The 24,342-nt window shown below is 40.0% G+C and overlaps 1 protein-coding gene across 3 annotated transcripts; it reads left to right on the top strand.

Annotated features, from left to right (window-relative positions):
* Window positions 1-1,228: 1,228 nt before the first annotated feature.
* si:ch211-278j3.3 (E3 ubiquitin-protein ligase RNF19B) lies at window positions 1,229-23,475 on the top strand. Of its 3 annotated transcripts, none has more exons than XM_034142290.1 (10): window positions 1,229-1,450; window positions 9,989-10,577; window positions 11,259-11,746; window positions 14,805-15,010; window positions 15,543-15,684; window positions 18,120-18,282; window positions 18,712-18,826; window positions 20,292-20,423; window positions 20,850-21,120; window positions 21,722-23,475. In XM_034142290.1, the coding sequence occupies exons 2-10, from the start codon at window positions 10,425-10,427 to the stop codon at window positions 21,999-22,001; spliced, it is 1,950 nt and encodes a 649-aa protein (XP_033998181.1). In that variant the 5' UTR covers window positions 1,229-1,450; window positions 9,989-10,424; the 3' UTR covers window positions 22,002-23,475. The 3 variants fall into 3 exon arrangements, with proteins under 3 accessions (XP_033998181.1, XP_033998180.1, XP_033998182.1); XM_034142289.1 differs by having other exon boundaries at window positions 15,537-15,684; XM_034142291.1 differs by having other exon boundaries at window positions 11,277-11,746; window positions 15,537-15,684; window positions 21,722-22,001.
* Window positions 23,476-24,342: the final 867 nt, after the last annotated feature.

Raw genomic sequence — 24,342 nt, 5'->3', positions numbered from 1 at the left:
AAACATGCAAATCCTTAAACTGTATATTGAGGGGAGGTTGTTGATTTGTAAAGGATAATTGGGTAATATTTGCACCCATAGTTCTACAGTATACACCATTATGTAATTCTTACTTGCATTTCATTTAATTGGTATTACTGCTTGTTTCAAAATTACAATATTTTGAAATCAATTTGACATTTATTTTATTTATTTGCTTTTTACTCTGAAGGCCAGGGGCGCATACCGGATGTGTTATTGTTGCTGGTGGGATACTTGATCTACCTCTCTTCTGTTGAGTTTGGTATTTCCGTTTCCTAAAGTAATTTCCGGTTGCTATACCTCTATGAAGTTGTAGTTCTTATGCATATTGTAGCTGAAATATCCATGTTATGATCATGTTGGCCTAATTTAATATCACAGTTCTGGGCCTGTGTAAACATAATGTTGTCAGTAGTACACAAATGCACTTTTTCTTAAAGAAGGGAACTTAAATACACCAGCAGGCACACTTAAAAATTATAAATTAAAACAGTAGACAGGATTGATCTGTCAGATTGCAACAAATCCACGTCCTCTAATGCCATTTAAAGCCTGACCCAAATCAGGGCTCTAGAGAGAATGAGGGAGAGGCACTTTCATCCGTCTCAAGATGGTTTAATATATTTAGCTTATAAAGTACAATTATATATCATACAATTGTACAGTATATTCTTGGGAAAATACAAAGCAAGCTCCTGTATAATGTGCATCGACATAGACCCACTCTGGGAGGGTCAATCTATAGGCTTATTGACTAACTGGAACTAGGCTAACCTAAAACATATAGAGGTTGTTGTCCTAAATAAGTTCTACAGGGTATTTATTTTTAGACCACACTCTTATATTGTGTGTCCTTTGTTATTAAACTGAAACAATGTAATAGAGGGTTGTGTGTGTCTAAATGTGCTTATATGTGATACCTAAGGAACAGTTTTTATTTTATAGGCATTTATCTTATAGCAACAGAATAGAAGGACACACTAGTCTTTCACTTGTGAGCATATTTCCAAAGTCATATTTAGTTTTCTGGGACACAATCTAAAAAGAGATGGCATGTGTGTGTATATTTGCCAATAAAAACATGTGAGAACCACTAGGTTTTTTTATGGGATTCACTGGGCATTTATGAATAGGAGATCCTGGGATTCTGCGTCATCCTATTGGTTCATGTCACTGCAGTGTGCCTCCCCTCAGGCCGCCGCACAGCTCAGCCATCAGTCTGCTGCTGTACCGGGGGAAGGCTCTCCTGCACCGGGCCGGACCTCACCATCGTACCCTGCCTCTCTGGAGCCTTTTTCGGCCAGACATGTTTTGTGTGCAGCAGTAACGTGGAGGAGACGGGGGGAGATTTCTGTGCTACTGTTTGGTCCTCAAGGGGAGGAGCCAGTTGTTGATTCTACGCTGCAAAGAGAAGGAGTCGCACAGAGAGGTAAGATACCGTTTACGTAATGGATAATATTGTGTGTTTTATCTGCAGACTTTCGCACGCGCGTTGATACGGCTTTATATTCGCTATTACTCGTGTTTGTGAGGGGCATCTGGAGGTGGAGATGAATGCGAATACGTAGCCTATTAAAACATGCCACTCCCTGCAATAGCATACTGATGCCCTGGACAGACCTTTTTAAATGATTAAAATGGAAGTATGAAAATATGACAATTATTTGTTATGCAAGGCTTCCTTAGATCAATCCGCATCTATAATACCTTAAGTTTACAATTGTATCTCCCACATATGGCCTACCCTTATGGTTTATTGTGTTTTTTTGGTTAAATAAGACTTATATTATTTAAATTGTAGAGTTAAAACGCATGGATCAGTGACTTATACAAACACAACACTGTTATGAAATTCCTTACCAATATGGTCTACTATAATTTGATGTATTATAATATAACCCCTGTTATTGTGGTTATTTAACAAGATAAAGTAGCCTGCAGACTGCCAGAGGTCAGTCATGCTCAGTGTTGAGCTCCACATGGTGCAGAAACAGAACATTTTGGTCAGGGATGCCGTGGAGTGTAGGAGTGTGTGTGTATGTTTGTGTGTGTGGGCAGGCTGAGGTCACTCTCATGCCTCTGAAACCCGCATTGCTGATGTGGGCTCCTATCCAGTGAAGAGTTATTTAATAGGGTGTATCATCAGGTTTCCCTTCGCTCCTAAAGCAGAACTCAACATCAGACGTCCTCTCTGTTCAGTGATTGCATAGCAACAGCTTGTTCACAAGTGTCCTCAAAAAACTCCTCAATGCTAAGGAGATAACACAGTTGTTGTGATAATATGGTTCATTCAAAGGACAAAATACAACGAGAAAAGGTGTCCTTTTTCTTGCCTGCTTGGCATTTCAAATGAGGGGAAACGCTTCGGGGCAGATGCTGGTTGTGTAATAATCCCATCTGTCATTGTCATCAATAGAATGCTTTACTTTAGAACCTTACCTATAGAGCGCTTTATGTACAATCAAATCAAGAACAACTTGCACATGCAGTGGATTATAGAACATTTTGTTCAGATTTATGGCATCAGGTTCATTGTGTTGTAAATCTGAATAGGTTAGATTAAGCATGATTTGATATTATATTCTCTTGACACAATGCCAACAATCTGTCTTGGTCAAATGTCACTATAGTAGGGCATCACTCGAGGTCCTTCATTACATTTTTCTAATTCGATCTTCACCTGTAGATGAGTTAATGCACCTTTGGGAGAAAGGGCAGTACAAGCTACTCCATTATCAACAGTGCATTTATTATCCTCTTAAAAGCCCACTCTGGCAATTTAGTATTTCACTTCCAGTAAAGGAAGGAATGGCCAGAGTCTGGGTAGCAGAACCATAGAATTCAAGAATTGTTGTTTTAAGTATAGGTTGGGTTTGTGTAACACTGGATCATACAATTCCCATAATGCAACAAATTGCATCATTCCATTTCCCTGTCTGGTAAATGCCCATGCCTTTCTCTATGCCTCCATTATCAACACACGCTCCAAGATACCCTTGTGACTAGTCAGGGATAACATGATATGTATATATATATATAAAAGTGCTGGAATGCCCCTTTAAAAGTTTTTCCCAGTTTATATTTTCTTTAGAAACGTTTGAGTGCGTTCTGCTTTTGTTGTCGGATTGAGATTGGTGTGAATCAGCAAGTAAGATTCCAGCCAAAGCCTTGGTACATGATGTGATGTTGTCTCGGACGCTATTGGCTAAGGGATCAGTTTTCTTTTGCCTGTTGGAAATAAATTAATAATGAGAGTTTGCTGTTTTTCAATTAAGATTGAGACGTGTGCTGGCTTAGCTACAAGGAATATGTGTCGGTCAGTTGTAAAGTGCTTCACCAGGGGCCTCATTTATAAAGGGATATACGCTCAAAAAATGGCGTACGCCAGTTTCTACGCAATGTTTGCGATTTATAAAATACTAACTTGATGGGAAAATGTGCGGTCCTCCACGCAAACTCTAACTCGTACGCACTAAGCACACAAACGGAAGAGACGAGAAACTGCGACACCGTTGGCAGAAGGAAGAATGGAGAGAAATATGTGGAAATAAATAAAATGTTACCTCTCATTTATCATATGAAGAATTCATTTTCAAACATTGATTAAAGCCAATCTTAAAATGATTAAACAAACGCCTGTTTGAGACTCCTCAGTGCTCACAAAAACTTGGAGAAATAAATAAATACGGATATGTTATTTAAAACCACCTCGAATATGTTGTGTTAATGTTATGAAATGTTTTCTCATAAATGATGCGGCAAACAGGAGGACAGAATAATGTCTAAACTGATGCCGTTTTGCATTTCTATAGGTTGTAGATACGAGCGTGGTTTTATATACTATCACGTTTAATCGTGTTTTATGCCGTTTGCCAAGACTTGATAAGTCGCTCGTAAAACACAGGAGGTATGGAAACTAAGAACACCATATGTGGTAAATTGTACAGCTAATATAACACAACACATTGTATTTCCTTTAACTGGTGGATTATGGATATATAGTTGCTGATCGACAGCTGGAACACAAACCACCAAATACAACAAAATAATTCAGATCCAGTCGTCATGACTCCACTCCGGAGGGATTCCCCGATCATTTCTTACAGTTTCTCATCAAGGGGGTGTCTCCTGTCCCCGGGACAAACACACTGCCTGAGGAAGGTTAGGTTATGTGTATTTTTTTTGTCATTAACTTTTTTCGGACCACTTATTTATTTATTTTGGTGACGATCCGACCTCCATGCTGCTACTCTGGTTCAAACTGCATCCACCAAACAATATGATTTATCTCGACCTCCCCAAAATAACCAAAATCTGACACGGTGTGAGATGTCTTTTTTAGCTGTTCGGTCGTAATTTCCTGCAATCTTCTTCATGCAGTCAGTCAAAATGAATGAATGAATGGGCGTTTCTTTGACTATTTATAGGCAAATATGGGCGTTACGTGAAGCCTGCAAAAGCTGCGCCGCATTTCGAGTCGATTGTGATTCATAAAGGGAAACAGGCGTAGGAAGTGCCGGTACGCACTTCCCTCGCCGGTACGCAATGTTTTGTGAATCGGAAAATGTCGGAACATTTCTGTACCTATTTTTTTGCTTTGTACTACGTAAGCAACCTTCTCACGTCAATCCTACGCAAGGCGTTATACATGAGGCCCCAGGTCACAAGGTCAAACAGCCATCTTGTTTGAGTCCTTCTGAGCACGACATCCACATCCTGCAGACACTTCCTATTCACTAACCTTTCACTACTGTCGAGACATACATAATTTGTAGGTTATATCCTTTTGACAATGTGATATAGATAGGATAACGTTACGTTAATCAATTGATAGACATTGATTTAAAATATGATATATATATATGTCTATAATACCTAACAATGTCAGCTAAATGAAATGTAATGCAATGTAACATAAGTTGGTTATACAATAGCTGTAGAGAGAGATACTATACTATGGAGGATTGATTTTCCAGGACTAGAGTGGGTTATTTCTTTAGCTTTACTCCTTTAGGAATACATTCATGATGAATGATTTTTACTCTCTCCAGTGGTGTGGACATTTAACTCTCGGGGGTAATGGGTGACTCAAAGTTTGAACAGCAGGTAATGATTCACTTTTAATTTACTTAGTCAGTCAAATAACTTTCATGAGTAATTACAGTTTTATCAAATTTCTTCAAAATCATTAAATGTGGTATTTGTGTTAGAATTTCCACATAGATCGAAAAAAACAGAATTAGTGATTTTAAGCTTTTTGTGCTTTGAAGAAAATTCTAGAACAGATTTTGAAATTGTCCTTTAATTCTCTGTAATCCTTTAGGATTTTGAATTCTTGTAAAGGCCACCTTACCGTTTTGTTAATTCATTTTCTCTAGCCAAGAATTCTCTTTAAAAGTGAGTGAAGTATGAAACATCAAAGCAGCGCTGATGTCTGGTTGTAGTGTAAAAAGAGGAGGTCAAATCTTTAAGTGTGTCTTTGGCCCCAGGAGCATTCTACTGTGCACTGTACACACACCAACACACACACTCATTCAAGAGGGAATAAAATCATTAAGCTGTAAACTGAAGATGTGCTCTCTCTTCCTGAGCAGCATCTGTGTCCATCCCAACGTTCCCTTGAGCCTTCTGATGGATGACGTTGAAAAGCAGGACTCTCTAACACCCTACTTTCTCATTGTTACATTTATTTAGAGAGGTCATAGGCTTGTTAAACGTAAGAAGGTCATACAAAATATTATCTTGAATTAGGACGTATCTTTATTTACTCAGCTCAGGTTAGAAATCTGAGATTACACAGCAATGTTGTGGAGAACTCTGAAAAAGTGGAGTGCCACCACTAACATCTCACTTTAGTTGCATTTTTTTAATGTTCATTTAAATAATCAGGAATTTGTCAGGAAAAAGCACTATCCATAACATGGCTAACAAACAAAACTGTCACGATCTGTCTGTGTTGTGTTTTGTCTTGTCTTTTGTCTTTGGTTTCCTGTCTCTGTTCCCTCCTACCTGATTTCCTGATTGTGTTCACCTTGTGCCCCTGTGTTTTCTCCTCCCTCCTCACCTGTCTCTTGTTTCTTTGATTAGTCCTGTGTGCATTTAGGTTTGTTTTTTCCTGTTAGTCTTTGTGAGATCCTTGTTTGTTTTTGACTGCGTTCACGGGGAAGAGCTCTGTATTTTTCTTGTAGCCTTTAAATAAAGGTATTTTCTGTTAAATCTGCGTTTGGGTCCTGCCTGCTGCGCTCAACCCTGACAAAAACAATCTCAATAATGGATTGTTTTGTTCGTAAAAATAAAATACCTTTAAAGAAATGGATGTTAGTTTTGGCCTAATTTACAATTGTACCAGTAAAGCACCAGTACACATTGGTATTAAAAAAATAAAAAATAAAACAGGTGTTTAAAAATATGTAAAATACTAAGTCTTTTACACAGATTTTTTTACTTTCTTTTTTTAATTAGCCTGTCTTGCCATTGATGTAGGGTGGGTGGCAAGTAAGTTAAAGATGGAAAGCTGTAACCTTGATATTAAACAGTATAGCAAATGTATGGCTGCTCCTCCAATATCCCATGGATATGTACAGGAATACTTTTTGTGTATAATTTTATACATATTATCCCAACATTTGGTAGTTACCGTGACCAACTCAACTAATAAGGAGCAGAGCCTGATTTGTTGTTTCAAGTGTTTGTCTTCTGACAGGAGTTCAAACTCACTTCTAGTCGAAACATTCATTGTGTTTGTATCAAAGCCGCTGGTAATAGAAGACAAACAACATCTCAATTTCCATTTCTGTATCCATATAATTCCAATGTGTATGTGTGCGTCTGTATGCCAGTGGTTGTACCTCAGTTTCTGATGGATGGATGATGTGATTCAAGACGATGATGATGATCTTTAACAATGAAAGAATGCTCTGCCAAGATTGTAAACAGCATAATGGGAGTGAAAGAACATGATCTGTGATACATGGAAGGTTTAGTACACACACACACACACACACACACACACACACACACACACACACACACACACACACACACACCATGGATGGCATACACTCAATTGTGTTTGTGTGTGTGTATATGAAGATACACTACAGAGACACTATGTTCATACATGCTAATTAAGCTCTCTTGAATGTGTTATGTAGCCTATGTGCTTTTGATGTCTTCATATGTGGGAATTATGTCTATAAATGAACAGCAGCACAGTGGTGTTTTAATTACTAAGGTTGGTGCTTTGGAACCTGTGCTCTGGCTGAGAAAGTCATTATGCAAAACACACTTGTTGGTAATCAGATGCAGAAAAGCTACGTTTTTTTGTAAACATGGTGAGGGTGGACCAAATCCTGGCAAATAGCTGCTGGAAGCGAACCATTATTTGTATTAAGTCAACACAGGATGCAGACACTGTTTTTTTTCCAATTCTGCAAACATATTTTCATGAGAGGTTTGAGTCAGAATTGACTGGTACTACAAGTTAACAGTTTGAACATACAGTACTAAATGTTGGAAAAAGTGGACCTAAGAACCAAAACCCCTGAACTCCAAATGCTTGTAGTTGATGGTCAGTTTATGCAGAATGTGCAATTATGTTATAAGTCAACACTTAAACTCAAATAAAACAGCTGATACTGCTATTGTCACCTTATTTAGCATCACTGTTTGGTCTTAAAGTGAATTTGTCAGGTTGAAAGCGTAGCTGTGACTTTATCATTGTAACGTCTGTGTGAAATGGAAAGCTTTGAATGTGTTTACAAGCACCTCTCGTCTAGCAGGCTCATATTCCTCTAGTTTTCTGGAAGAAAAACAGAACTGCTTTCACTACAATGTTTTTAAATGTAGTCTGTGTTCATTGGCATTCTTTGTTTTAACTCTAAATATGTATACATTTTATCCAGCCTGACTCACTCGTGCATGGAGTTGTCTTCCTAGAACATCCTTAACAAGAACATCCTTAAATTGTGCCTCCACACATATTGAGTTATTTTATAAATAATACCAGCATAAAAAAACCTTTGCACTGACAAGCAGCTGTTTGCAATGTTCCACGCATTTCAGTTGTGTTTTTACGCTGTCTGGCGAAATAGATTCTCTGCAATCTACAGTATTTCCAGCATAGCTACAGGGGAAAAACATAACAAATATAAACAATAATCATCTGTTTAGGGAGCCAACCTTTCAAATGGAAAGAATGTCTTGTTCTTTTTTACTTAAAAACAACAATACTGTATATATTGTTGTGCTGCTGCAAGAACACCCTGCATGCTATTCACGATTTGAACAAATACACAAGACTAGAATATAGATACCCCTCCAACTCACAGTCTCTATGCAAGGAGGCAGGTTAGGCACCGCAGTGTTACATAAATCCAGATTCTTTGGGTTTAAAGAATGATGAAGCACCATGCCCTGTCTCTGGCCATTGCAGTTTATTTAATCAAGAAGCCCCTTTAAAGAGACTAGATTTTACCATAGAGAACGTGAAATGGTTTAAGATCTTCAAATATATAAACATCTATCATCACTTCCTGTCATATTCCATGGTCCGATCTGACACCGTGTCAATATGGAGACAGCTTTCTTAATTGGTCTGGGGTTGCTTGAATCACCTCATGCTCTCTTTGCTCTCTGGTCCTGGTTATGAAAGCTCCCTGCTGCCTAATGGAGACAGAATGAGTTGTCTGTGCTGTCTATCACTGCCTCCCTGCTGCCTCACCCCTCTGCCTCACCCTCCATCTCCCCCCTGATCCTTTCACAACCAGTCACAACTTCCTCGTCCATCTGCTCTTTGTGTCTCATGGCTGTGACCTTATTGCTCATCTCTGACAGAGACACAAACCCCCCCAGTGTTTTTCGCAAAATTAATTGTGGGATGTGGGAAATAGGGATTCTGGATTAATATTGCACAGCTTGTCATTGCGCTTTTTGTGACATTATTAAAAGGTCAGATTTTAAGTTTACTTCCTGGTATTGCGCCTTCTCAGGTTTTAAGTAAATGGGTGGGTTTAAGCACACTATTTAATATGTTTTCAAGTAATTAAATAGGAATGAGTTGTTCATTATGATTAAGACAGGACACATTAAACATCATAACGGATCGAGATGTTTTTGTGTGAAAGTCTTTATTTCCTTTGTTGTTCTGCATAATATTATTCTGCCAGAGGAAAAAGTTGATTGATGGCATTTATATTCATATGCATGGGGTTCACAGAGAGGTTTTTAACACCAGAAAGGGAATAAAATCAATTGCAGTATAAATCAAAGCAAGCTGTGGCTGATTATATGGTCAATGGCAATGATTTTAAATAGTTTTACATTTCATTATTACATTTGATTACTCATTGGTGTGTTTTAGGGCTGGAATATATATCCTATATCCTCTGTTCCCAACCTTTTTGGCTTGTGATCTTCATCAAAGCCTACTTGTAACCCTGTTGTCTCCAATTTCACATCGACAAGCTGAACCTAATAGTGAATTTCCTTGCTATGGCTATATTTGAATAGTTCCGAGATTTAAAGAAGCACATTCGCCCATAAACTCTTATGAATAGAGTTAAGAAGATTTGTAATAATGTTGATAAAAAATAAAATAAGTCTTTACATCTGGACCACTTTTGAAGCCACTGGTTTAGATCAAATATACAGGATTAAATCATTTCAGATGTCTCATAATAATACTATTTTTGGCCATATATAGTGACTGAAAGGATATGTTTTTAAACTGAACATCAAGATTATTACTTCAAAAATAAACACAAAGAACAATTTAATCAAATCATCATGTCGCCAATCCACTGAAAACTAATATATATTTAATTATAGCCAGCCTCTGACAAGGATATCCAGTTTTCATGTAGCGAGGTTTTGTTCAAAATGTTTTTTCTGACAAAATGACAGAAAGCTCATCCCATTATTTCTGATTTACTGTATTTAAATCCTGATTATGATGCTTGTTTTCCAGGGCAAAGGACTGCTCGCAGTGAACAGGAGGCCTAAAACGATGAAGGACAGTCGGCCAGTGCAGGACTAGCCCAAACCGAGGGATCTGCAGTGGAGGTGGAGGAGGAAGAGGAGGGGGAAGACCATAGAGAGACAAAGTAAATCACATGACCAGGCCCTGGGAAAGGCTCCAAATTAGTGATGTTCCCCTCGGGCAGGGATTACCTCCTCCCCGTCGTCTACCTCTCCATCGCTCCGGCTCTTCCTCCCTCGCTCAGCACTGCAGCCGTCCAGCTCCAAGACTCTGAGCCGTGAGAGCTCGCTGTGCTCACCCACCCACACACAAACACCAACTCACACACTCTCTCACACGCACGCGCACACACACACACACTTTTGCATCCTGCTCATGGTCGTTGGCCTGTCCTCAGCTGCTGCTCCTGCTCTAGTCCGTGACCATGAAGAGGCCCAAGCAGCAGACGGGGCCGCTGAGCTTCCTGAACTTCTTCAGCAGGAAGCCCAAATCAGAGCCGAGGCCCGAGCGGCCGCTGGAAGCCTGGCCCAGAGAGGAGGTGGCCATCACCCTGACCCCCAGCGAGCACCCCGAGCAGGTGAGACGCAGGAAGAAATCCCAAATCTGTGCTATTATTTCTCATAGTGTTGAGTTTTTATGTTTGTAGGAGTTAGATCTTGGATTATATATGTTACAATTCTAGTCCTATTTTTATAAAGTCAGTTAATAAGCCTTTTTTATAAGTAGTCACTTTTTGTAAACATGCTGACAAAAATGGGCATGATAAGACAGTAATGGTCAGGTTTTGTTTTCATTCTTTCTTACTATTGATATAATGCACATAATGGCGTACAATATTTGCTATTAATTAGTTCATTATCCCTCCATATTTAGAGTCATATGTATAGTTTCTGCCACAATGACAAGACAAATGTCTCACAAAAGCAAGAGGAACCTGAAAAGAGGCTGTAGATCATTAACCTTTGGATGTATTCGCTTCTGCTTGCTCTCATACTGTTATAGCTCAAGTCCATTAGAGTGTTTATTTAATTAATTGGTCATTTCGAGAAATTATGTTGCCAAGAAACCAAGCTCACCAAGTATCGCCTACATACACACTCAGCATACTGAGTATTAACATGAAGATGTTCCACTTGCTTTCATTTACTTCTCAAAATATGTTTTTTTAACAGCTTAAACTCCCTACAGTCTACTTTTGACCCTGCTTATCACTCTGAGGTGTTTTTAAGGTCCTATACTACATTTAGTAAATCAGCAGCTGTGTTACTGTTCACAGGACCTCACAGCAGAAGAGGCTGGAGGAGAAAGAGGAGAAGGCGGGGGTCCTCCAGCAGCGGCGCGGGCGGCAGCGGAGGCCGGTGCCGCCACAGCTGAGTGCGTGGGCGGGGTCAGCAGCGGCTCCACTGGCGTCTTGTCCCTCTCCTCCTCCAGCCAGGAGCAGCTATTGGACGAGCACCTGGAGGAATGCCCACTGTGCCTGCTCAGTCAGCCGCGCTGCCACTTCCCACGACTCACCTCCTGCTCCCACCGAACATGCTCCGACTGCCTCCGCCAGTACTTGCGCATCGAGATATCGGAGAGCCGGGTGGGCATCGCCTGCCCGCAGTGCCCCGAGACCCTGGCACCGCTGGATGTCCAGTCCATCCTGGACGACCAGGCGCTGCTGGATCGCTTTGAGGAGTACCAGTTGAGGCGTTTCCTGGCTGCTGATCCAGATACACGCTGGTGCCCTGCGCCTGACTGCAGGTGAGAAGCAGACCACCAACAAACATCATATATATATCCAGAAAAGTTTTACAGTTTGCACATTCACACTGAAAAGGTTTTGTTTCCAAGACATGATAAACTTAAAGGTCACTGTGAGAGCAGGGACCTGAGCCAAGGCTGTTTTTATAAGTGAAAAATGATGTAAGTATCCGCCCCGGGATTCAGATCCACTCCAAAGTTTGATGGGTTTTTCCTTGACCCATGTGCCACCCTCAAACCAAGTTTCATGGAAATCGGGCTTGTAGTTTTTTCTATAATCATGCTGACAAACTACAAGGAGAACGTAACAAGTTTAGACTTTCTTTAGGTAGATAGTTAACTAAGAAGATAATTTCATAAGGGAGAGGAAAAGGCTTTAAAAAGGAAAATAATTCCATGAAAATTGACAATTCAATATACTGCAGTTATCTTGAGAAAACAAAGAGAGCCCCAATTCAATGTTACCATGTGGCAGTTCTTTCAAGTCCCTGTCACCCCCCAGCAGCTTTATGTTGTAAAACAGAAGCCTTGCAACAGTTTTTCAATGATTGACTGACCGAGCTTTGAAAAGATTGACTGTAGATCTGAAATATTGTATCTAAAACCCTTTCTATAATCTATGTAAATGTGGGTCTTACACTAAAATACATTATTGGTGAAGAACCTGGTACTTTTGGGACTATTTAAATTTGTCTTGCTCCATATGGCTGAAATTAGGATTCTATCATGTCACATGAAGATTTTTAAAGCTAATGATGATTTTATAAGCTATAATTGATGTTATTTCAACGCAGAATTAATCATAGAAATCATCATGAATCATTCAAGGAGAAATCAAAGTCCAATCCAATCAAAGGGAGAGATATTCCCATCCCCAACCATATTAACATAATTGTTTCCCTTTGACAACAACTTAAAAGTGGCCCTGCAGCATATTGTCAGGTTCATATTTTTATTTTGTGTCTCTACTGTGACATATTTACATACTTTTATGTTAAAAAGGTCTTTATTCTTCTCATACTGCCTGTGCTGTAGCACCTCTTTTCACCCTCTGTCTGAAACCAGAGCCCAGTCTGCTCTGATTGGCATACTTGCCGGCTCTGTTGTGATTGGACAACCGCTAAGACATATCCCGCCCCTTAGCCTATCAAGTACAATGTGTTGGAGCGCAAGCCAATAGAAGTGCGAGTGTTACACAGTGATGTCACTCTGTTACACAAGATAACAAAGGAATATAGGTGTTTCAGGCTGGGTGTGGGAGAGAAACTCCCTCTGGAGGGACATATGGGATTTTAGCTTTTGTCTTCCATTTACATGCACTAAAACCTAGAACCCCCAGGAAAACCCCAAAAGCATAATAGGGCATCTTTTAAAGACCACCATGCAATGCGACCACATGACATGTTAACACATTTTTCTGTTTTGTTTACAACGATGCAGACACTGATCCATTTATGCATCACGTTAATGTTCACCGAGGGGTAACAGGATAGGGCTGCTGATGGGAAATCATAATGTGTGCGTGTGCGTGTGCATGTTGTGTGTGTGTTCAGTGGAAATCTGTGGTCTAACGAACGTAAGAACCAGGGTTCAGGACTCGGTGGTAGACTGGCTGTCTCCCAGGCTCACAGCCTCGTCATGATAAACGAGCGGAGCAAAAATCAATACGTCAATGAGTCTTGCGCTGTAGTGAATTAAATATAACTCAGAGAAACAAGATCGGATTTCTTAACTATCGGCAGAATTATGAGTACACGTATTAGAAAATGCTTACAAGTGGGGGTCACAAGTGTTTTGAATTTCAAATTTCCCCCACCCTTTGAAGTGGTGCCCCATTACGTAAACTGGTCACAGTTATGGTTTGTGTATTCCCGAGCTCATAACAAATACACACATTCCTCGAGGTCTTAGTGACAGAGGCTTAGTTGGAGATTATGTTGGCTTGGAGAGAGTGTGGCAAAATATGGTCCATGCGCTTGTTTATGTGTGTACATTTGTTCATGTTTTTGCTGCATATGTGAAGCTACTGAAGGTAGTTTCAAAAGAAAAGCTGCAAGGGATTTCTCAGAGCACACACAGTACAAGTCATTCTAGTTTAAGTCAATATTTGCTGGCTTGTTCTTAGTTTGGCCTACAGGCACATATTGACTTAAACTAGAATTACTTGTACTTTTGCCTGAATACAGGGCAGAAATAATGACATTAGTTTAAATATATTGGTTGTGTTTACTAACATATGAAGCACTTAAAGCCAAGAGCAAACATGAATCTGTGTCAGCTGCTGTTTTTTTAAAGGTGTCAAATGTCGAATAGTCCAATTATTGCAATTATTTAGTTTGATAAGGATATTCAATTATACCCTGAATGTTTCTTTTATGAATGAGCAGGTCCACTTTAGCTTTGTTGTTCAGCCGAAAGAGTTTTACTTGAGAATCAAGCAGTTTGATCCTAGTCTGACTCTGAAGTGGGATCCAGGCAGCTGTCGTTTATCAAACCTTTGTGTCAAACCTTAAAACCACAACAAGCTGGAGATGCCATGAGGAGTTTTTCCAGACCAGAGCAGTCTGGATTTTTCAGGCCCTCACATTTTCTTTTGAATATTAAACGTTATGGTAATGTCCCCTCTGAGGAGTGAGATTAGCTCCACTAGCGCCAAGCTTGTTCTCATCAAAATGACTTCTCGAGATCTGAGGACGCGATTGTTTCTGGTTCAGGTGAGGAACTATGGTATCCAGTCCCACAGATAGCTGTGTCTCTCATGTGAGGCACACATGTACTGTTCCGATCGAGCACATGATGAGAGACTTGCTTCAGCTTTTCATAGATATTCCAGTCAGCCAACCAAAGCTGTGATCTTCAGATGAAACTGCAGCAACTGTGAGTCTCTGCTGAGAGCAACAGGGTGGAATAGTGAGTAGGGAGGGCACCTTGATTTATTGTGCCTGATGCTGAAGTTCCCTTTAATAGGAATTCCTTACAACAAAGAATTCCCCTTTAGGGACATATTAATGCTGTCCACTTTATCATTTGTATCAGCAGTTTCTCTCTCTCCCCTCAGCTATGCAGTGATAGCTTACGGCTGTGCAGAGTGTCCCAAGCTGAGCTGTGGCCGTGAGGGTTGCGACACCGAGTTCTGCTACCACTGCCGGCAGCTGTGGCACCCCAACCAGACATGTGACCAGGCCCGGCGGCAGCGAGCACGCCACACCTCCGGCGGCAACGATTCCTCCACGCTGTACGTCTTCAATGAAGAACCTGGAGCTGGTGAGACCAACAGCTGCCGTTAACTTGTTTTCTATGTCTTTGTCCCACATTTTATGAGAGACAAGTGAGAAATACACTTCTGGTGATCCATTTTCAGATCTGATTTACGTTTTCTCTCCTGTGTTTATGAGATAAGAACAGGGGAAAACAATGGTTTTGCCGGATCTATATTTCTTAATCATCTTTGAATCGGGTAAAGTTAAAGGTTTTGTGAGGATACGTTTTTCAGGTTTTTTTTATCATTAATTCCAGGTGAGTATTAGAGTGCATGGATGCATTCAAATAATTTTTTCACAGTTAAAAATAGAGTCACTTAGGAAATGTTATTGGCAAAAAAACCACCTGTTTCATGGATTATAATAAACATAGATGAATATCTCTGCATCAGCATAGCCAAGGATGGGAAATGGATCACAATACGTTCCTTTTCTCACTTGCCAGAATTTGTTCCAGTATACTATGTTATTGTTCCTGGATGAACAAGTATTGTGTGGACACCACTGACACATTCACTCTGTTGCTGAAGATGCAGAGGAGATCAAAGCGTGCCCTCGCTGCGGTGCCTACATCATGAAGACAAACGACGGCAGCTGTAACCGTATGAACTGCACTGTGTGTGCCTGTCAGTTCTGCTGGCTGTGTATGCAGGAGATCACCGACGTGCACTACCTCAGGTACGCCTTTCACACTCCTCTCATGGAAACAAACAATGAACAATCAAATGCCCACATCTAAGTTAACAATGTCGTTTTGTGTAAATTGAGAACAGGCAGTGAATATATAATCTTATTGACAATTATAGTACTTTTTTTACCCTCAACATGATATACCAATTATTCACTCCATGATACTTTGAAATAGTGAAGAAATCGTTGTGTTTCTCACATGTCTCCACAGTGAACGAAGAATAAAAAAACAGACAATTCTTGATTAATTTAAGAGAATGTGAGGGGTTTAACAACAGCAAAACTATATCAAAACATCTGTTTACACACTTCTAGACAACCAGTGCAGTTCAATCCTATTCTAATCTATCCAATTCTCTGCTCAGTACATCCCAAACTCATGCATTTTTGCTAAAAACCTTATTTTATAAACTTCCCCAATAACAGTCTTGGGCTTGCACGTGCACACTACTATCCATGTGAGTACTGTATCACGCAAGAATGTATACGTTCCTTTTAAAACATAGATTTACTGTTTTTGTGGGATTGTAAATTAAATATCTTTCAGTTTTTCAAAACAAGACAGCAGAATTTGATCAGGACGAAGTAAGAGTTATTCTTCCTAAAAAACTAAAACGTAACTACTTGTACCTCACTCAAATGAGCGCTCATTAACACCGCTATTCTATCTGTAGGTTTTAAAAGCATTACCCAGTTGGAGATAAAGTTGGCTACTCAGCAAGGCACGTACACATGAAGTCATTGTTTAGAGAGGCTGCTTTACACTGCTCGTCTGGCCTTCTATTGATTTTTCTAGTCCTGGAGAGGAGTCACTGCTGACTTGTCATCAATACATCAGCTCTATCTGCCTCCATATTTCCATGCGGCAAAATAAGTAACTGAAGCTTCAGTAAAAGACATGCAAATCTGTCGATGAATGTGTAGAAAATCTTTGTCTGCAGGCGCGACATTGTGCTTTTTCTCCACTGTCCCTTCTCCTTTTCTCTTACCTCATTCTTGTCTGTCTATAGAAGGACAACGTTTTTAGAATCTCACTGCAAATCTGTCAGTTAAGAGCAACATAACGAAACTTTAATACCTCCCCAAAATTCCCCCCGCTCAGGCGTCCCCAGAAGGACGTTTTGCTGATAAAAAAGCATGCTTTGAAAAATAGCATAGCCCTCAGGTGCTATTTGTGTACTTCATGTTGTTCCTGCTGCTCCGACACGGTAATTGCGGCTTGATTAAGACCAAACAGCATTAGTTTGAGTTGTTCTGCTCCTTGGCAGTTTGAATTACACCACAACACTGAAAGCTATTACTACATTAAAGAAGCACGGGAAAATGTATTCTGTCTAACGTCATAGCCAGTGAAAAATGGACTCCTCATAAACAGACTTAAATAACCTGGCTTTTTCATTTATCAAACAGCAGTGTGTAAGATGAATGAGTATGTGAATGGTAGTGGCAAATGACTGTAATTCAGAGAGAGAGGACAAAGCTAGAATGAGAAATGCAGATGAGGTCATTCTGTTTGGCTAATATTGCAATGACAACACATTTTGTTGTCAGGACTCATTTATTTCACCTCTATCTTAATAGAGAATCATTCAAAATCGTTTTATTTTTGTCGGATGAGGCTGCATGATGATGATGCTTTTGTGATGTAGCAATAGAGGGGATGGTTATGAATGTGTCTGGGTGAATGAACACACACCATTTTCTTAATTGAAAGAATGAAGTTTGGATAACAAGATATATAGATTATAGACCAAGACAAAGAGTCTACACTGTTTTAGCTATGCTAGCGGGTCGGTGAAACTGTGCTTAGGGCAGGAGAAGTTAGCCTTCAGGGCTTTCTGACGAAAACATATTCTTAGCTTTAGGCAACACAACTACTTGGTTAGGTGTAGAAAAAGATCATGGTTTGGGTTAAATACACTCTTTCTGGCTAGAAAGGCCTGAAGGCTAAATGCTAACAAGCTGATATTTAGTAGGTAATATGCAGGCTCCTCATTTTTGTTAAGCCTGTTAGCATGCTAACTTTTCAAAAACAGTTGATGCTGCTGGGAATGACCATGAGTATTTTCCCTCCAGGTTCGTGAATATTTGTTCCATGTTGCACAGCAATCCATCTAATATTTGTCAAAATATTTCTCTCCAAAACAATAAATGTCAATGTCATGGTTGCACTACACATGTCAAGGAGACACTAAAGTCAGTAGTATTTATTCTCAGGGTCTGTACAACATTTCATGGCAATCCATTATATACTTTTTGTGATTTCTTTTTGCAAGGACGAAAGGGAAACAAACTTACAGACTGGAGGAAATTCCCACTCAAACAGCCATGACCTTTATGTGGCTACATCAGCTATATTCTGTGCATGATTACAGTTTGAACTCACAGCTGATCTCTCCTGTTGTGTCTCCTGTGTGTCTCAGTCCTTCTGGATGTACATTCTGGGGGAAGAAGCCATGGTCTCAAACCCGCAAGGTTTTGTGGCAGGTGGGCATGTTGCTCGGAGCACCGGTGGTCATCTCCCTTATAGCGGGCTTAGCCATCCCAGTCATCATTGTGGGCATACCAATCTACATGGGCCGCAAGGTAGAAAACTCCCAGTAAATCCTGTGTCCGGTTTGAATGCATGTGCTTACCTCTTGAACGAGTGTGTTTATGCCGCAAAAACAGCAGAAAGTCCAAAATTTAGAAACTATGACTTACTCGAATGTTAAAATGTTCATGTTATCAACAGATGCAAAATAAGCTTTCGTTAATGTCATTAGGGAAATCAGGTGGATTAGGTGGAAACTAAGGGCTCATGGGCAACTCCACTGTGCTCTTAATAGTTATGCATTAGTCTGAATTGGTGGTAGCGCCACGTTATAGCTGTTCACTCAGTTGCTCATGCTTGTTGGGATGCATGTATTAGAGCATGCGAATAAGTGACAGGAGTGAGTTGTTGCACAGAAGGAGAACAACAAGAACCAATTCAATTTCCATAATCTAATGTATGTTTTATTTATCACCATACAGGTCCACGGTCGCTGTAAGAAAAACAATATCTCAGGAAGTAAGCACTACTTGACTGTGGCAAGTGGGGTGATGATGTCCGTGTTTGTGTCGCCGGTCATAGCAGCTGTCACTGTGGGTAAGGAACAAACAACAACATGGACTCTTTCTGTCCGGCATAAATACTACAAGAACATTTGAAAGTGTAAAATGAGCTTGTTTGTGAAAAAGTAGAAAAGTGTTTTGGGCACTTTGTTTTAAAGGAAGGTGATTAAATTGCCACAATATCCTGAAATACGATCTTTTATTTCACACACCAAATTATGATAATTATAAACTTTATTTCTACCCTTCAAAACCAGATTTACAAGGTTCTCCAATACACAGAAAAAGCAATAAACAATGGATTTTAAGAGGTTGTCAAACACGGAGAGATAAAATAAAATGTAAAAGAACAACATTAAAAAAATAATAAATATATACCAGTCTGTGACCTTTGGAGAGTTGGAGCTTGATCCTCCTTTGATTCTAATTCTCTGCTAAATATATATTGCTATTTGATCGTGGTTGTTCAAAAGTTCACATCATAAATCTTAAGTTTACCGCTTTATAAATACCCACAAGCTAGGTCTCTATTAGCCACCACTTTTTAATTAGCGCACACACACACACACACACACACACACACACACACACACACACACACACGCACACACGCACACAGTGCAAAGTAGCTTTTCAATGACTCACAACACTTTCATTTGTGACAGGAATCCTCAAGGCTTTAGCAGCTGCTCAGCTTCCCTCTGCGGGGTCACGACCATCACCGGGCAGCATTAACAAGCTCTCCCATGGCACACAAACACACTATAACACATATAGACCCCCGGGTTTGCATCCACTCCTTCGTTATCATTTTCCTCTCTCCCCCGCACTACAATTATGGTTTTGTTTCTTATATTTCACCCACAGTTCCCTGCCTTCTCTGTTTGACTCACACACACACATCCTGTCTTTCTGTGAGCTGATTGGCTGGCAGGCTCTTCCTCTTGCCCTGGCTTCACCCTGTATCGAGTCAATAGCGTCCCAGTGCTCCCGCTGTGTTAATGATGTCTCTTTGTTTGGTCGGCACTCTGCTTTGTGTTTCCAAATTCCTATCTCAATCACAGGTTGCATAATCACACTGTGTAGGGAAGCTCATCAAGTTTCTGGACTGATTGCAACGGCTTTAGTGAAGGTTATGAAGGAGAGTATAGGGAGACATTTAATGTGTGGAAAGGAAGATTTTCTTGGCTACAATCGTTATTTGCGGCTTTATTCTTATTTTGACTTGAAGACAGGTGATCTACCCAGTGAACACTTCATTTGTTATTGTATGTTTTATTGACAGCAGGGGACAATGAAGCAGGAGGGGCTCCCTCTTGTGTTTATTTGAGGTGTTGCATGCTTTGAAACTTGAAATGACAACTATTAAAATACAATTTTAAATTAAAAGAAAAGTATTTCAATAACCATTTGTATGCTTTTAACAGATATTTGGCACAGACTTTAAACCACTGAATGTGAGAAATATATTATGAATTGGTTTCTCTTTTTCCCTGCAGGTGTGGGTGTGCCACTGATGCTGACGTATGTCTATGGGGTCGTCCCAATGTCGCTCTGTAGGAACGGCTGGTGTCGACCCCAGAATGAGCCCCTTGAAACACACAAAATCCAACTGGAGGACTTAGCCAGCTGTGAGTACACGGTTATCAAAAATAGTTCGACATTTTGGGAAATATGCGTATTTTCGAGAATTAAATGAATTAAATAAATTGAATTTAACAGTAAACCATGGAGCTGGATACATGAGGCAATTTGCTTAGCATAACATAGTATAAATACCAAATAAGAAACACATAAGAAAATAAATGTTTGAATATGGTTAAAAAAAATACAATGTCAGTCAATATAAATGTTGGAAGTAGCATGTAGGCATATTTTTAAACTGGTGGGTAGATCTTATAAAGGCTCTAGCTTCATACAAATGAACAACATACAAAATCAAATTAGCGATATCCAATGTTAAAGCTAATTATTTTTACCACCGTAAAGTCATCTGTTCATTGTTATTTGTGCTCTTCCCACGACCTGATCTGATTGAGTTTCAACTTCTCTTACAGATCTTCTATTCTCTCATGTAGTCAGTGACCACTGGCCGGGTCAGAAGAACCCAACGCTCAGTGACACCAGCGTCCAGGAAGTCAGAGTCAGTGTACAGGAAGTGGGCGTCCTCCCTAGTACAAGTACCACGCCCCCGGAGCTAGATAGTTATGAGGAATTGGATGAAGCCACAAAACACCACGGATACTCCCAGCAGGACAGCCAATCGGACTGCGAGGTGGTTATTGTGCCTGACAGCAAGCTCGATGACACACATGCTCCTTCTTTTAGGTAAAGGTCACCTCTTATTCTGTTGATTGTTTCTACCATAGACTGTATCTACCACCCAAGATGTTTAGACATGTTCAAGGCATGGCTTTAGGGATGCCATTTGTTTTACATTTTGATTATTGGTCTGTCCACCACTTTGCTTCGTACTGAAATGTCTCAAACATTGTTGGATATAATTATGGCCATGAACTTTGGTAAAGATATCCATGTTCCTCCATGTTATTTCTACTCAAATACTAATTTGTCCAACATTTTTGAAAAACCGATGACATTCCTATCAGCCTCAACTGTACATTGTTGCTAAAAAGCACAAGTACACCAAGGCAAATTCCTGGTATATGTTAACCTACTTGGCAATAAACCTGTTTCTGATTCTGATTCTGAAGTTAGCATGCTAAAACTTTAGATATACATTCTAAGCATCAGCATGTTGGCATTTGACTAAAGCACAGCTATGCATATATGTATATATATATATATCATGTGACTTTAGATTTGGAATCATAAAGATTTCCTCTGCATAAACGTCCTCAAGTCAGAAACATTTTGATTGCCTAGCAGTTTCATATTGATTTCTTCATGTCTCTTACTGTCACCACAGGGAAGGAACCAATTTTGAAGTGCGTGTGGAAATTGAGACCCAACCCAGAGGCGCCCGCCAGTCCAGCCTCAGTAGCATTCTGTCTAGCCGAAGCTTGTCGGTGGAGTCCCTGGGACACGCGCAGTCCCAGTCCCAAGGCTACCTGTGTGCCTCAGAACTGGAAGAAAGACGAGAGGGGGGAGGAGGAGAAAGCGAGGAGCAGGAGGGAAGAGAGAAACCAGGAGGGGAGGCAGGAGACGAAGGGACAGTTTTTCCAGTCTTTGAAATAGACGGTGTATGAGGTCGTCCAATGCAGGCATTGTACTTGGTTAAAGATAAGTCAGGTGGTATGGAAAGAAATCCATTAGCTGACGTGCCATTGGATTGACCTGAAAACCGCCAAGGCCACCTCCTGCTTCTAAGACCGGCCCCTCCCACCAGTTGCCTTCTAGCTCCAGCCTCTAAGGAAGACGCGGGTTTAGAGACAGCAAATGAGAAAGTGTGTGAGTGTGTGAATGAGACAAATAGCATGAGACTATGAAATAAAAATTGGAGGGGGGATAGACTGAAAATCAGACAGGATAGCATCCATCAATGAATCTAAAACAGAAGTGACTGAGAGCATGTTAGCTGACTAGCTCAGCCTGGATTTTTTCTATGTTGTCCTCTCTAAAGGACTACCTTACACCCCCTCTACCATAAATCTATTTCATGCGGCCCTCTCTTTGTCTGGCTGTGCTCTTACACTTCTTTAGTGACCTCACCACCCTCTTCCCTCTCACTTTACAAATAAAGAGACCCCTACAAGCATGATTTGTTTTATGGGAGATACAGAATCCGTTGTGTCAGCAAGTACATATCACATGAATCTCAAGCCAAGTTATAAGACAGGAGGGGGGATTTTTTTTCTGCCTTAAGGAATATCTCCGGTCTTTTTAGATGCAGTGCTCACACCTGAATTGGACAACCTTAAACGGATGATGCATGCTGCACTGTTCGACAACTCTTTTGTGAACCAGATGAAAAATGACATCTGAAAACTGTTGAAGCCTGTAACATTTCTCTATTGGAGTGAAGGGTGCTCCGTGACATGGAAGTATTTGAAATGACTGGATGGCTTATAAGTATGGTTAATTATAACTAATAATCTCAAATTCACAGTCTTCCATGGAAGCAGACGGGAGGCAATGTCACTTTTGCATCATTTTAGTGCAGCTTTTAGCCTTTAAGAGGCTATTTCCTTTCAAACTGGAGAGGGGGACATTGCTTTAGTTTGTAAAAATGTTCACTCTAATGCAGATACTCGCCTGCATTAGTGACAAAAACATGGCAGCAACACTGAAGTCTTTTTCTGAAGAGCCTTACATTTCAAAGTAGCTGCATGATTCTACTACTTGCTGTGTATACAGGATAGCACATGAACACACACACACACACACACACACACACACACACACACACACACACACACACACACACACACAGCAGTCAGTGTAGTTGCAGTAGTGTGCGCTGCTGAGAGCATTAAATATAAACTAAAGACCCTCTCAAATGATCACCGAGCACCAAAATGACAACAGCAGCATGCCACCTCAGGCTAAACTCTAATAACCCCTACTAGAAGATGTATGAGAAATACATGATCATACATGCTCTGCTTAGCTTCCTGAGTGTGAAATACTTGTGAGAGATGATCTCGGACATTACATGATAACCTGTGCTGGGTTGTTGAGAGAAATGAAATAAAGATTTCACCATGAAGGACAAAAACTAAATGCATGTTTTGTGTCTGTCAGAAATTAATTATTCCTTAGCGGGATTGCAAGTGGTATCGAATAGTACCCTGTATGGCATAATAGGGGGAATGTGTCATCATGTAATTATACTTTTTTTATATACGTTTTTTATATCCCTACTTTTGACATCCAACATATTTTCTTTTGACCTTATACAACCAGAATCCAAGTTTAACAATGTTCCCCCTTGTTTTATTTGAATATCTTTCTGTAGTGAAATGATCCACAAACATAAGCAAAGTTTAAGGATAGAAGAAGATATATTTATTTGGTTAATTTTTGTATTTTTTGTTTCTTCTTTACTCTACTAATTAATAATACTAATACACTTTTGGATGTCATTATCCATTATCCTCTGTATAGAAACCACTGTCTCTTAGGTCAAATGGGGCACGTTACTTTTGTTTTTATGAGGATTAATAAATGTATAGTTTATTTTGTCAAGAAAACTTACTGATAGCCCAAAAGATTACTAAACTGAACATGGGTCACTCACAACCATGTTGTAATAACTGCCTATGATCAATAGAGGGCGCCAACACACAACAAGTTAAACTTTAAGCATTGCCTCTATGAATATGAAGCCTAGTAATGTGGTTGTTTGTTGATCATTTTAACCGAAATGTTGTCAGGTATTCACACATTGCTTAGTTTTCTTTAGCACTGGACATGTCTGTGATCTGGCCTGAATAAAACAGGGAATTATAGTTTTAAAAAATGCAATAAAGAGGCTTCAGCAATGCCCATCACTACTATCCTATAACTAGAATGCTGTCATGAGATAAAACAACAAAAGCGTGTCGTTTCTAAATACAATATCGACAGTAAAGTGATGAAAAACCACTC

The sequence above is a fragment of the Trematomus bernacchii genome, unplaced genomic scaffold (genome assembly GCF_902827165.1).
Source record: "Trematomus bernacchii unplaced genomic scaffold, fTreBer1.1, whole genome shotgun sequence".
Classification (NCBI taxonomy): Eukaryota; Metazoa; Chordata; class Actinopteri; order Perciformes; family Nototheniidae; genus Trematomus; species Trematomus bernacchii.
Note: the sequence above shows the minus strand (reverse complement) of the source record. Positions and strands in the feature narration are given on the sequence as shown.

What these genes read in the sequence shown, in the direction of transcription:
- si:ch211-278j3.3 (XM_034142289.1), top strand. Translation starts at nt 10,425, where the DNA reads ATGAAGAGGCCCAAGCAGCAGACGGGGCCGCTGAGCTTCCTGAACTTC. An exon ending in TGCCCTGCGCCTGACTGCAG is followed by an intron (nt 11,747 to 14,804) that starts GTGAGAAGCAGA and finishes CTCTCCCCTCAG; the next exon opens with CTATGCAGTGATAGCTTACG. An exon ending in CAATGAAGAACCTGGAGCTG is followed by an intron (nt 15,011 to 15,536) that starts GTGAGACCAACA and finishes CTGTTGCTGAAG; the next exon opens with ATGCAGAGGAGATCAAAGCG.